Source organism: Lissotriton vulgaris, chromosome 1_1 (assembly GCF_964263255.1).
Source record: "Lissotriton vulgaris chromosome 1_1, aLisVul1.2, whole genome shotgun sequence".
In the NCBI taxonomy this organism is placed as follows: domain Eukaryota; kingdom Metazoa; phylum Chordata; class Amphibia; order Caudata; family Salamandridae; genus Lissotriton; species Lissotriton vulgaris.
The window spans coordinates 1,634,910,084-1,634,923,091 of record NC_141685.1 but is presented as its reverse complement, the minus strand read 5'-3'; the positions used below and the strand labels follow the sequence as shown (position 1 = coordinate 1,634,923,091).

Genomic DNA, 13,008 nt, shown 5'->3' with positions numbered 1-13,008 from the left:
CCTCCCTAATACTATCTTTAAATACATCTGACGGAGAAGTAGGAGTAACACAAGCCAGTATCAATGATACTCTCTTGGAGTACTTAACAATTCACGGCAGGGTGGGACTCCCAAGGATTGCAGAGGACCTTACGGCAGAGCTAGAATCCGAAGTAAGAGCTTACAGTTGCATTACTCAAGCTGCCCCCTCCCCAAACACCTCCCCCAGAAAACTTCAGGAGTGGATGGTTTTCCACTGTAGTTTTACCAGGTGTTTACAGATATGCTTCCAGACAGACTCATGGAGGTCTAACTGGAGGCTTTGAAAAGGGAAAGATTGCCAAAGACCTTGTGGGTGGCTGTCAAAGTCATGGTACCCAAACAAAATAAGGACCTAGCAGAGCCAGTCTTATATAGACAGATATCCATGTTAAGAGTAGTTACAAAAGTGCAGTCCAAATATGAGCAAGGAGAATCTTAGGGGTAGTTAGGACCCTATTGCAGGGTGAACAATGTGGTTTTACTCCTTGCCACAGCATGCTTGAATCAGAGATGCCTTGACCATGTCCTGCTTATAAAAGAGAAGGCACAAATGGAGGGAGTCCAGTGGCTCTTGATATTGGAAAGGTGTTTGACACCTTCAGCGGGGAACACTTTCTTTTTTTTAACTTTATTTATCATTGAAACATACCAAGCTATGGATTATAAATGCACACTGTTTTGTACATAGTAAGTGAAATACGGACTCTACAAAAAAAGACAGCCAGATGCATGGGTTTGTAACATCATGACTTATGTAACCTTTGTTCAGAGACCTAACAAATTGCCAATACTTGTCTGCCCGCCCGTGCCCACCCGCCCCGCCGACGCCTCTCCCAAATTCAGGCACTAAATTGAAGCTAAGCTTCATGGGGTCTGGACCAAGTTGTGTGTCAGCCAGCTCATGAAATAGATCGTTTGCTGACTATCCCACTCCCGCCTGGACTATTCCCTGTTCCACTTGTGAGGTGGAAGGCGAACGTGAGGTAGCAGCATATGCTTTTAGGGGACGCCAGATGTCCTTCGGGCGTGAGGATCGTGGTAAAGTGCAGGTGTACAAATCGCTGTTTGCATTGCAATACCTTAAGCTACTTAACCAATTCGATAATGTAGGAGCTGTCTTACATCCCCATTTAATGGCGATCTCTCTCTTTCCCAGAAGCAAACCGATGGCACTGAATTTCCGGACCCCCTTGGGGAAGTTCGCCACATAGCCCATTAAAGCTCCCTCTGGCGTGGGTGTGAAATCCAAGTCCACCATTTCCCCCAGCATCCCAAATACTGCCGCCCAATAGTTCTGAATTTTAATAGAGTTCCAGGAGAGGTGTATATGAAGTCTGCTTGTGGTGCCCCACATTTTAGGCAACTGTGGGACCTATTCGGGTCGATTCTATGTGTTTTCTCTGGAGAAATGTAACTGCGTCACAGAAATTTAAAGTGAATCAGTTTGTGACGGCTATTCAGGGAGACATCTTTATCTGCGAGCAGCACATGGCCCATTGCTCGTCAAGGATGGGATGTCCAAGGTCAACCTCCCAGTCTGCACGAATTTTGGTATCATCAACTGGTATTATCGTTGCTCACGCGCTGTATAGTTTGGCAATGAGGTGGTCACCCCCCATGTTCTCAATGGTAATGGTGAGTGGGGCAAACGATTCAGGTACAAGGGGGGGAGGGAACACTTTCTTAATGTTCTCAATGGAATGGGCTTTGGACTTAACTTCTTGGATGGGACTAATTTCTGTTGCAGATACTCACAGCATGTGTTAGATCTGGTGGTGTGACATCAGATAAAAGTAAAATTGAGAGGTGCACCAGACAGGGCTGACCACTGTCCCCACTTTTGTTCTCCCTAGCAATTGAACTGCTAGTTATCTAGTTGAGAGAATAGTAGTGTGGCCAAGGGAATCAGATCAGTGGACATAATTCACACAATATCAATGTATGTGGATGATACTATGCTATATTTAGGCAAGCCGCAGGATTTGATCCCCATACTTCTACAATAGTTAGATAAGTTTTGCAGATCCTTTGTACTTGTGCATTAATAGGAAAAAATGGTCCTGGTTCCACTGGCAAGCCTATTGGGGAAAACTCAGCGGGAGCTCCCGACAACAGGCACGCAATGGGAGTTGGACTTGTTGAACAACTTATGGATCTGGTTGCACATAAAGGTGAAAAACAATATGACTGTAACATGGGGAGGGTACTTCAGGGATTGAAGACCTCCGTTCAGTTCTGGAAAATGCTATCGCTTTCCATTATCGGAAGAGTAACAATTGCTATAATGTGGTTCCTTGCTCGCTGTTTATACATGCTCCAAAATACAGTGTACCTGATACCAAGAATGACCTTCAGGGAACCAGAGAGCCTCTAGGAGTCTCTGTTATGGTCCAGGAAAGGAAGCAGAGTTCAACTTGATGTTCCAAAGCTCGACAGAGCACAGGGAGAGCTTGGTATACCAGACCTGGAGCTATATTGTATAGCCACCTTGTAGCAAGATGGTGCAATGAAGGAAGGAACAGGGAAAAAAGTTACTGAGGAGTACGACAGATGAGGACAAAATGTCGATTTGCTTGATGAAGGAAGGGAATCTACCAGATGATATGTTGCATGTAGTGCAGCAAGCAACCACAGCCTGGGACACTGTGGTCAGAAGAGTATTGAGGAAGGCTTTGTTCTGTAAATCCCTTCAGGTATGATGACTACAACTTTTCGACAAATAAGTGTCTGTGTTACTACATGGAAGAAGAGGGAATGTCAAACACTGTGGATATATATCCGGGAGTCAAATTTAAAACCTTTGAGGAGGCCTTCATAAATTTGGGGTTGGGCTGGATAGTTCTTTTAGTTTGCTAAGTTGACCAAGACAGCTAGGGATATATGGACAGACTTATAATGACATCTATAACCATTGTTGCAATGCTGGAAACGGGATAGGGCCATAGGCTTGTTTTGTGTCTATATATAAAGCCTTGAAGTCTGATAAATGACAGGCTCACTGAATGCAAGACAGGCATCAAAAAGAGATCTATAGGAACCCTTGCCAGATGCAGATTAGAGGAAGGTCCTTGCAAACGTAAAAGCATAATCTGTAGTTATTGGGGTGAGATTGTGCCAAAACTCTGCTCGACAATAGGCATAAAGTTAGAAGCAACAACCAGGCACTACAAGCTGGTTATTAAATCAAAATCCCAAAATTTGGAAGGTACACTATACATTTACAGCGCTAGGCCTACTATCAGCTAAACGTCTCATAGCAATACACTGGCTTTTGTACAAGATTCCCTGGGAAATGGATATGATGGAATGGATGCTGAAAAATCATGAATGAGAGAAGTCAGGACAGGTGAGAATGTGGCAGTTGATTTGACAAAAAGGGCAGAGATGATGAGAAAATGAGCCGATCCCCTGATATACACCTCCCACCAGGGATGACTGGCTAGAAGTATAATAGGAAAAAGTGAGTGGAATGACTATGCCATCATTCGTTAAACAATAGGGAGTTAAAGATTTAGAAACAACTTGCACAAGCATAACAGAAGGAAGATGGGCAATGGGGAATGGGCGGAGGCAAATATGGACCCAATACTATGTGTAGCGGAGTTAAACATTTTTTTCTTTTTTTAAAATGTATTTATTTCATTTTGAAAAGTACAACATAAACAGAGGTACATTCACATCCATCAATTTCACATTTGCACATGTACAGGCGTTTTCTTTTACATACAACGTATTCCCTCGTCTGAGCTGAGGGTGTGTCCGTCTGTCGCCTATTTTGCACATCTGTGTCCATATCTGACCGATTCTCATTCTGTCTCATGAGTACATATGATGTTGCGGTGTTAAACTCATGCGTGGAATCGGAGAGAGTAGGCTGTCTATGTAGCGAATGAGAGAAAATAAGAGAGGGGAGTGTATCTGAAGTGTACGAATACGAATCACTTTTTAAATGTTTAATAAGATTAAACTGGGTCTGTGCCCTCTGTTATGCTGGCACACGGGTCTCTCTAGAATACTCAGACAGCCCTATGCCCCTCATTTCCTAGGTATTCTGAACCCCAAGCCCTAGTTGATGGGCACTATGCCTTGCAAATAGAGCTTCTCTACCAGCCGACAGTGGGTGGCAGTCATGCACTCTGTTTCTGCTAAGGGTGCAAGTGTCTGGTTGTGGTTTATATATGTAGTGTTAGCGACATAGTGTAGTTTTCTTGAGATGGCAGTAAAATGCAGGTAGGGTAGGGAGTAGCTCTCCTTGTAGTGGGATGGGTGTGAAGAGATCTTGTGATCCTCACAAATAATGGAGCACCTGCCAAAGGGAAGGGGGCTTTCTTCGTTCACAGTTTTATGTTCTGTGGTTTGAAAGAAATCCCTGACAGTAAGACCGTGACAATTAATCGCAGCCTCAAGTTAATGAGACACTGAGGGTTTCATCATGTTTCTCAGTGTATTGCAAATGTCTGTCCAGCTGACTGATTTGGTGTATACTTTTCCAATGACCGCAGTACATTACCTGATAGGGTTTGCACTTCTAACTTCTAAGTTCGGAATTCCTGCTGCTGTTATGTAAATCTAGTGTGTGTCTGTGATTGAGGCCTCCTCAGCACGGTTTTGTTTTCTTTTAATTTATTTTTATGTGTGATATGACTTGATGCAAAACACAGAATGTTAATGTAGGTTTAATTGGCGCTTTGTGTTTAATATTAGCAAACTTTAGACGGTCACCATACCTGTGCATTTTATTGCCCAATGAAACATTTTAGAACTAAGCACAGCATGCCCCAGCTTCTAGGATCCATCGGTGCTTTTTCTTCCATTCTTAAAACTTTCACACAACTGATGAAAAGAAAACTCATTCTGGCTCTCGTTCTCTGTTGCTTAGGCTGCGATTACAAAGGCACACTGTACATGAACGGCCAGACCTTCAGCCCCCCCGGAAGCGGCCCCTGCCTGCAGTGCACTTGTCTGGTAAGTTAACTTCTTGACTTGCATTAGGAGACGTTTTAAGGACTGGGCAAATGAGCCGAATGTCCAGGACCCCTAGCTTCCATGGGCCGTGGACAAATGAATGATGTCACTATTGCACTTCTTTTTATTTCTCTATCTCAACCTTTAATGTTTAATTCAATATTACATTGTAATGTGGAGAAGTGTGGCTCAATGGTTAGAGCGGCAGACCCTGATGCAGAGGTCTGGCCCGGGACCAGGGTTCAATTCCCGCCTGGGCGGGTCTTGGGCTCAATTTTCTCGCACCTGATAATTCTCGCCTCGTTGCCTATTCTAATCATGGGTCCTACTCTGCAACTCTGGGCAATAGCTTGCTTAATCTCCACAACGACTAGAAAAAATGGTTAGGGGTTCTGCCCACCTTACCCTCCCGTACCTGAGCAGGAGACATCCAAGGATGAAAAAGTAGAAACAAAGGGTACTGAAGGGATCAATCCACTTTTAATTTTCAAACAAGAAACAATTAATTATCTTGTGAATAACGAATTATACACTGAAAAAATATATATATTAATTCATATACACATATATGAGCGGACATCCAGGGAAGCACAACAAACAACAATCTAAATACAAAACATCACATGTACATTATATACAAATATACAAAACATTTACAATATAAACAAACACTTTTCTGTACCCTAAATACAAGGAATATTAAAAAATATATATACGCACCAATTTACATATGTACCTCCTCTTAATTTACAATGGAGTATACAACAAAATGGTAGTCCCAAAAGCAAAGCACCAGGGGGTTAACACATCAATCCAGTCTATATTTGTGTTGGTGCACCTAAGAAAAAATCAAATCTTTCTTGAATTATAACAGGGGACTCCGTTCAAAGCAAGAGGTGTCGACGCAGTCGCGGTCGCGTTTCAGCCAGATGATATAGGCTTCATCAGGACATGGGTACTCTAGTAATAACAAATACATATATTATCCTCTTTCTTGCCTAAACAAGGCAACACATTAAATAACAGCTGCAAGAATTACAAACTCTCCCCCACACGTGGAAATGCAGTGTCAATAGGTGAATCCATCAGGGAAGAGAAAGTAAAGTAGATAGTCAAAGCCCAACCAGGAACAACTCCAAGAGCAAAAAATAATAAAGAGAATATTAATAATACAAGGGACTCTTCAAAAGAAACCACAACCACACCTCCAAGGGTGAACAGCACACACGTGTGACAAAATCAAACAAATTAAGGCCAAAAAGTATTTTCACCTTATATCCCGCAGTGTATTAGTGTGTCTCCATACCAGATACTATAAACCAAAAAATCGAGTCAAAGTATAAATACCTAATCTTCAAGGCCCTGGCAGAGCCTAGGGCAGATATCGCCGGCTAGCCCACACAACCACCCCCGAGGGTGGGGTAGGAACCACTTTCTCGGCTTAAGTCTTGAGAATTCTACATAAGATAAACACATAGAAAGGCCAATCAGCCGCAGAAACAGATCCAACATGGGGGACATGGCCCCATAACAGCCATCACTATAATAGGCTATCTAAAAAAGTCTCGGTGAACATACCTTATATCTTAACTGTGTCCGCTCGGATAACGATAAAGTAAATCAGGCGTGGCTCAAGTCTCACGATCTTCCTACCATCAAACCCGATCACAGGGAAAAGAAAAAGAGAGGAACAGCGCATCATAAGTCACACAAACCTCTATCCTCATTTGTCCTCCACCAGTGATCACACAGCACTCAATACAGGTGAGCACATGTTAGACTACACACATCTAGAGTCTATACTACGTGCGTATATCCGCCTACACCAAAGGTGAGCACATGTTAGACTACATATATCTAAAGTCTATACTACGTGTGTATATCCGCCTAAACCAACATAGCCAGTTATTAATTAACAAATAGAGGGGGTCAGCCAACGGCCCCAACAGCGCTGGGATGCCTGGCTTCACCTTGGGGGTGCCCAGGAGTGGACATTTCACAGGGAAAAGACAGGAAGGGTTCCACAGCGGTATGCGTACAGCGCCAGGAAACCCAGATTTGGGTATAAGTGTGCTTTACAAGTACAAATTAATTTCATTTCGTTGTACCATAGGGCTTGAATTAGCAGAAAATAGTTAGCAAAATTCAAGGTTGTTCTGAATGAGGGACTCCAAAATATGTCTTGCCGGGGCCTCTAAAATCCTCAAGATGACACTGCTTGCACTCCCTTCCTCAAAGGGTTCTCTCAGCTCCAAATACACTGGTTCTAACCTGCCCACCTCCTCTTTAGGTTGATGTACATGGTCTTCATTAATGGTTTCTAGATAAACCTCAAAACACATACCTGTGTACTCCATTGTGTGCCGTTGCATCACTCCATCTCTGTGCAGATCCTGATCCGGACACACCATGTGACCTTGTGAAAGTCACTAGCTCTTTTATTTTTCTGTTTTCCTCAATGCCATCTTCGTTTGCATCAGAAACACAGGTGATGAGTGGGTGAACTTACAGAGACAGGATCCCTAGTCATCATCATCATCTACAAAACTTTATTCTGCCATCAATGTGCCATCAAAGTACAAAAGCAAATCATCAATAGGCAAAACCTCAATAAATGTATCCCTAGTCTTGTCTCATCATGACCCTAGGGACTGCCATGGCAAAAAGTAACCTAAGGTCTCTAAGTAGCATCAACCATTGCTTAACTTTGGATAATTGCCTAGTGGCATGTCCAAGCAGCCTTTGCCCACTTTTTACCCTTAATCAGGGGTTCTGTATAGAAATCCCAGCTGATCAGTTTCAAATAGTTACTGTTGCATACAATTAGAGCATATGGGTATTAATGTCATTGATCTATATAGGTGTACTGGAAAAGTTGGGATTTTTAGTGGTTAAATTAAAATACCAAATGAAAATAACAGACATTTCACCTAAAAGTTTGTTCTTAAGAAGTAAGTTGTTATCCAAAAATCCATATGCCAGTAACGTTATTCTGTAACAACCATTTGTATCTGATCAACCAGCGAACTGGAAGATGCAGCCCTTTTAGATCCAGAAGACCACAAGTTTTTTGTTCGATGATCCCAAGATTCCCCACATCAAGCTACAGTTCCAGGGCACTGTAGTTGAATTTAGTGTGCCTATAGATTTTACAGACTCACACATTTTTCCATACAGACAGGCGCCCACACTTACACTCACATAAACACCCCCTACCCATACACCACCCTTGTGATTCTCATTTCTCTTTTTACCAGGGAGGAAATGTTCGCTGTCAGGAGGAGTCCTGCCCACCACCAGCCTGTGCTAGGCCTATTCGTGATCCCCAACACTGCTGCCCCATCTGCAAAGGTAGGGTGTCAGGATCCTTTCTTGACGTCATTCTTGTATTTTCCTTTGTTTAATGCCATCTATTACTCTTGTAGGCCTCTTTCATGATCTCACACATGCCTTATACCCGATCTGTGAAACTCTCCAACGGGTACCTTGAGCAGATTTCTCACTTGGCCTCATACCCTAAATAGTGATAACGCTATCTGCCAGGGATAGAATTCCTGCATTGCAACAACTTCTCTGTGGCTAGTGGATGGGCTTTATTTCTTATTGGTGCCTTCTTACTTCCACAGATGAGGTCTCCTTAGGCTCGTCAAGCTCCAGCTTCGATCCTCCTCCCCTTGCCAGTATGAATCAGGCTGGAGATTGCACTCTCCCCACATAGGCTACCCTTTCTCTTATTTCTAAGAGAGTCTATCACCCGGCCTGCAGTAGCTATCTACCACTTCTTTTCCTTTTCTACAGTGCCACATCCAGATTTCCTTGCTGCTCATTGTTTCTGTGACAGAAAGTGTCGGTCCAATAACCAGATGGTGAATGTGACGTCTGTCATTCTGGATGATTTACTTTCTCTCAGGAACGAAAAGCAGTGAAGTGGCCAGAAATGTTTGATCAGTCTGTGTTTTTTAATTAAACCTGACATAAAGCTGAGGGAAAAAAGCCCGCCAGATCTGTCTTGATCACTTCCTATTTAGGTCCCACATAACATTAGTTGCACATACCAGCTCTTCATTCCTCTCTCAATAATGAGTGTTTTTGAGTCACAGTGGGGTGTGAACTAAAGTGACAGACCCCAAGTAACAAGTGCCTTAAGATAACTGAACCCTAAATAATGTACTTTTCTGTACAAGAGCAACCCAATAGTTGTGCTTTGTGCATTATATCCCTCCAGTCCCCTAACCCCCTGTCTCTACAAAGCTTTGTTTGTCTTTGTTGGCTCGTGCACCATACTTCTGCAGATTTTATTTGATTCTCAAGTAATTGCCAGCCCTGCAACAGGCCACACCTCTTTGTGATGAATGTAGCATTGTTGCTATCCTTCTCCTTAGCTCTTCCATTGGTTTTGAATGATCCCTACCCGCACCCCACATCAGAAGTATGATTATGGTCCTACAAATAGAAATCAATCTGCTTGGCATTTTTGAGTTTTAGATATTATCTGTAACCAGCAGGTGTAGTCAACTTGCTTCATTGAAGGATGTTATGGACCTAATCTCTGAGTGCTCATCTTTTCACGCGGTGATCATAGAGTCTCATTCGCACCAGCATGTGCTGTTAATAGATGAATGTCAGCCGACTGCTTGTTGTTGAGTGTTAGGTGAATCTCCTGGCATAGAACATAGTAGCTAATGGTTTTGCCCTGAAGCTTGTCATCTCATCCTTTCCTGTGATGGTACCTTTTCTTAGCCACCCCTAGCTGACATTTGGTGACTAAGGCTATTTTCCTTGTGCTAGGAGGCTCTTGGCAGTGGCGTAGCTAGCCTTATGGCCGCCCATGGTGGTCCCTGCTTTGGCGACCCGATCCATTGAAGAGGTGGGGGGGATTTGCTGGCGAGATTGGGCACCGCTTGCCGCCCCGCGCGAAATGTAGAGCAGGGGCGGAAATCGCCCCGCTCTACATTTTGGCCTTAGTGGCAGATAGGAGCGTGAGAAAACTGCTGCCCCCCCCAGCCACTGGCAATTGGATGTCACTGCAAGTTATTTTCACATTTCACATTGCGCATGTAGGAAAATCATCATTTATGCCCAGATCAACCCCCATTTCTTGACTGATGTTGGGGGTTACTGACTGTGAAAATGCCATGGCCTCTGCTAACCAGGCCCAGAGCCAGTGCTCTGTCTCGAAAGGTATATGGTAATTGGTATCATTCTCATTGGCAAAGACAACTTACCTGTAAGTCCCTAGTAAATGGTAGGTTAAGAGACCTCAGTGGATTTAATGCACTTAAGTGTGCACTGCTGTGGTGTATAGTGTCATTCTAAAGCCAGGCATGCCTGCCTATGTCCAAATTTGGCGTTGGAATTAAAATTACTTCCAAAGTCCAAAACTACCTTTTTATTACGTATAAGTCATCCCTAAGGTGGCACAAGGGTAGGGTGGATTGTTATAAACCAAGATGTCTCGCATATGCAAGAGCTATTGACTTGGCAATGAGTTTTAGCCATTATGTACACCAGTGTAACTGCTGTTCATCATGGCTAAAAGTTAGTGTTGTGGGGTGGGGTAGATTGGGTAGATGGTAATGGGCAGATTGGCGTAGGGTGGAGTGGGGTTGATTGGCGTAGAGTGGAGTGGCATAGAATGGAGTGGGGTGGATCGGGGTAGATTGGAGTGGGGTAAATCTGAGTGATGCAGATTGGAGTGGTTGAGTAGGGGAGATTCGTGTGGTAGATTGGAGTGGGGTAGATTTAATTGGGGTAGGTTGGAGTGGAATGGGGTAGACTGGATTGGACTAGATTAGGGTAGATTAGAGTGGGGTAGATTGGATTGGGGTCGATAGGAGTAGGGTAGATTGGGGGCAGACAGGGGTAGAGTGCAGTGGGATATATTTGGGTAGTTTGGAGTGGAGTGGGGTAGATTGGAGAAGAGTGAAGTGGGTTGGATTGGGGTAGATTGGAGTGGAGTGGGGTAAACTGGAATGGAGTGGGGTAGATTTGAGTGGGGTAGTGGGATTCTCTGTACTTACCAGACTGTTGCTGTTGTCGCCGTTAGGCTTTCCAGACTTTCTACCCTCGCCTTTTGCTGACACCCGGCCTCCCTGTGTCCCAGGAGGGATTGACCGCCCTCCTGCAACGCTACAACTTGCAGCACCCGCTTTGCGGGTGCTGCTGCGCGGTGAGTGGCGTGGGGTCGAGGCTGGGAGAGCACTCGCGCTGGTGGGTCTGTCCCAGGAGGAGGAGCACCGAGATAACATCGAGGGAGCGCGCCGCAGGGACTCAAAAGACCAGGAGTCCCTGCGCTGCACAGGTGTGCACGGGCGCGCCCCCAGGAAGACACGCCCCCTGCTTGTCCAGCCTACTTAAGCGGGAAACTGTGTAGCCTCCAGCGGGATTCTCTGTACTTACCAGACTGTTGCTGTTGTCGCCGTTAGGCTTTCCAGACTTTCTACCCTCGCCTTTTGCTGACACCCGGCCTCCCTGTGTCCCAGGAGGGATTGACCGCCCTCCCGCAACGCTACAACTTGCAGCACCCGCTTCGCGGGCGCTGCTGCGCGGTGAGTGGCGTGGGGTCGAGGCTGGGAGAGCACTCGCGCTGTTGGGTCTGTCCCAGGAGGAGGAGCACCGAGATAACATCGAGGGAGCGCGCCGCAGGGACTCAAAAGACCAGGAGTCCCTGCGCTGCACAGGTGTGCACGGGCGCGCCCCCAGGAAGACACGCCCCCTGCTTGTCCAGCCTACTTAAGCGGGAAACTGTGTAGCCTCCAGCGGGATTCTCTGTACTTACCAGACTGTTGCTGTTGTCGCCGTTAGGCTTTCCAGACTTTCTGCCCTCGTCTTTTGCTGACACCCGGCCTCCCTGTGTCCCAGGAGGGATTGACCGCCCTCCCGCAACGCTACAACTTGCAGCATCCGCTTCGCGGGCGCTGCTGCGCGGTGAGTGGCGTGGGGTCGAGGCTGGGAGAGCACTCGCGCTGTTGGGTCTGTCCCAGGAGAAGGAGCACCGAGATAACATCGAGGGAGCGCGACGCAGGGACTCAAAAGACCAGGAGTCCCTGCGCTGCACAGGTGTGCACGGGCGCGCCCCCAGGAAGACACGCCCCCTGCTTGCAAAACCTCCTTATATTTAGCAGTTTACCGCTTAGCGGGACGCGAGCGGGACGCCGAGCGAAGCCAGGGCAAAGGGAGGGCCCTCTGTGGCCCTCAGAGGCCAGAAGAGGCTGGGCTGGGCCACCCCCCTGAAAAATCGTACTTTACAACTCTTGAACCAGGCTTCTTGTCGGTTATACCTGCTCTAGCAAAATCTACCATCTGTATTTAGCACTACAGATTATGAGGAAGACCACCAAGAAGCCCAAGATGCCCACTTTAAGATCGAGCGCAAAAAATAAAACGGATCCTCCACCGCCATTACCAACACTGACTGCGATTGACAAAATGCCCAAACAAACAATAGGGGCAGTGTCAAATGCCATCGCAGATACTGAAAGAAGAATGTCACTACCACCCGTGACAATTATTCAGGAAACCCAGGAATCCCTCATCAACCTGACAGAGGCCTCTCGAGATTTGGTAGAGGAATTCGACACCAGCTTGCCCCTTTCTCCCTCTTCTTTTGCTGACCTACCTTGTGCGCAGGTCTCTGCAGATATTCGCAGCGAGAGATCTGTTGTACAAACACACAACCATATTAACGCTCCCTGCAGCATTGAGAAAAATCTGCACAAGGAAGGCCCTAAACGTGGGGGGAAAAAAGGATCCTCAAAAGGATCCTCTAAAACTAGAAATCACAACCTGGTTACACCAATAAACCCACCTGCCTCTGGAATACCGTGTTGGATCACCAATATGGTGGCTGACCTTAAAACGGACCTCGAACATTCCATTACTGTGCTGCTAAAACCCCTCATAGCTAAAATAGACAGACTAACCTCAATTGTAAACAACAGAGGGAATGGCACAAAAACCCAACCAGGGCAAGAAGGCGGTTTAAGAAAACAGACCGACGTTACATCCCATAGCCAAACTAAG

The 13,008-nt window shown here is 45.6% G+C and overlaps 1 protein-coding gene across 1 annotated transcript in view; it reads left to right on the top strand.

Moving 5' to 3' along the window:
- KCP (kielin cysteine rich BMP regulator) overlaps positions 1 to 13,008 on the top strand; it is a 694,272-nt gene that overhangs the window by 371,711 nt on the left and 309,553 nt on the right. Inside the window, exons 26-27 of the mRNA XM_086918865.1 lie at positions 4,901 to 4,986; positions 8,244 to 8,337. Coding sequence (XP_086774991.1) covers positions 4,901 to 4,986; positions 8,244 to 8,337 — 180 coding nt within the window. The remainder of the gene's footprint in view (positions 1 to 4,900; positions 4,987 to 8,243; positions 8,338 to 13,008) is intronic.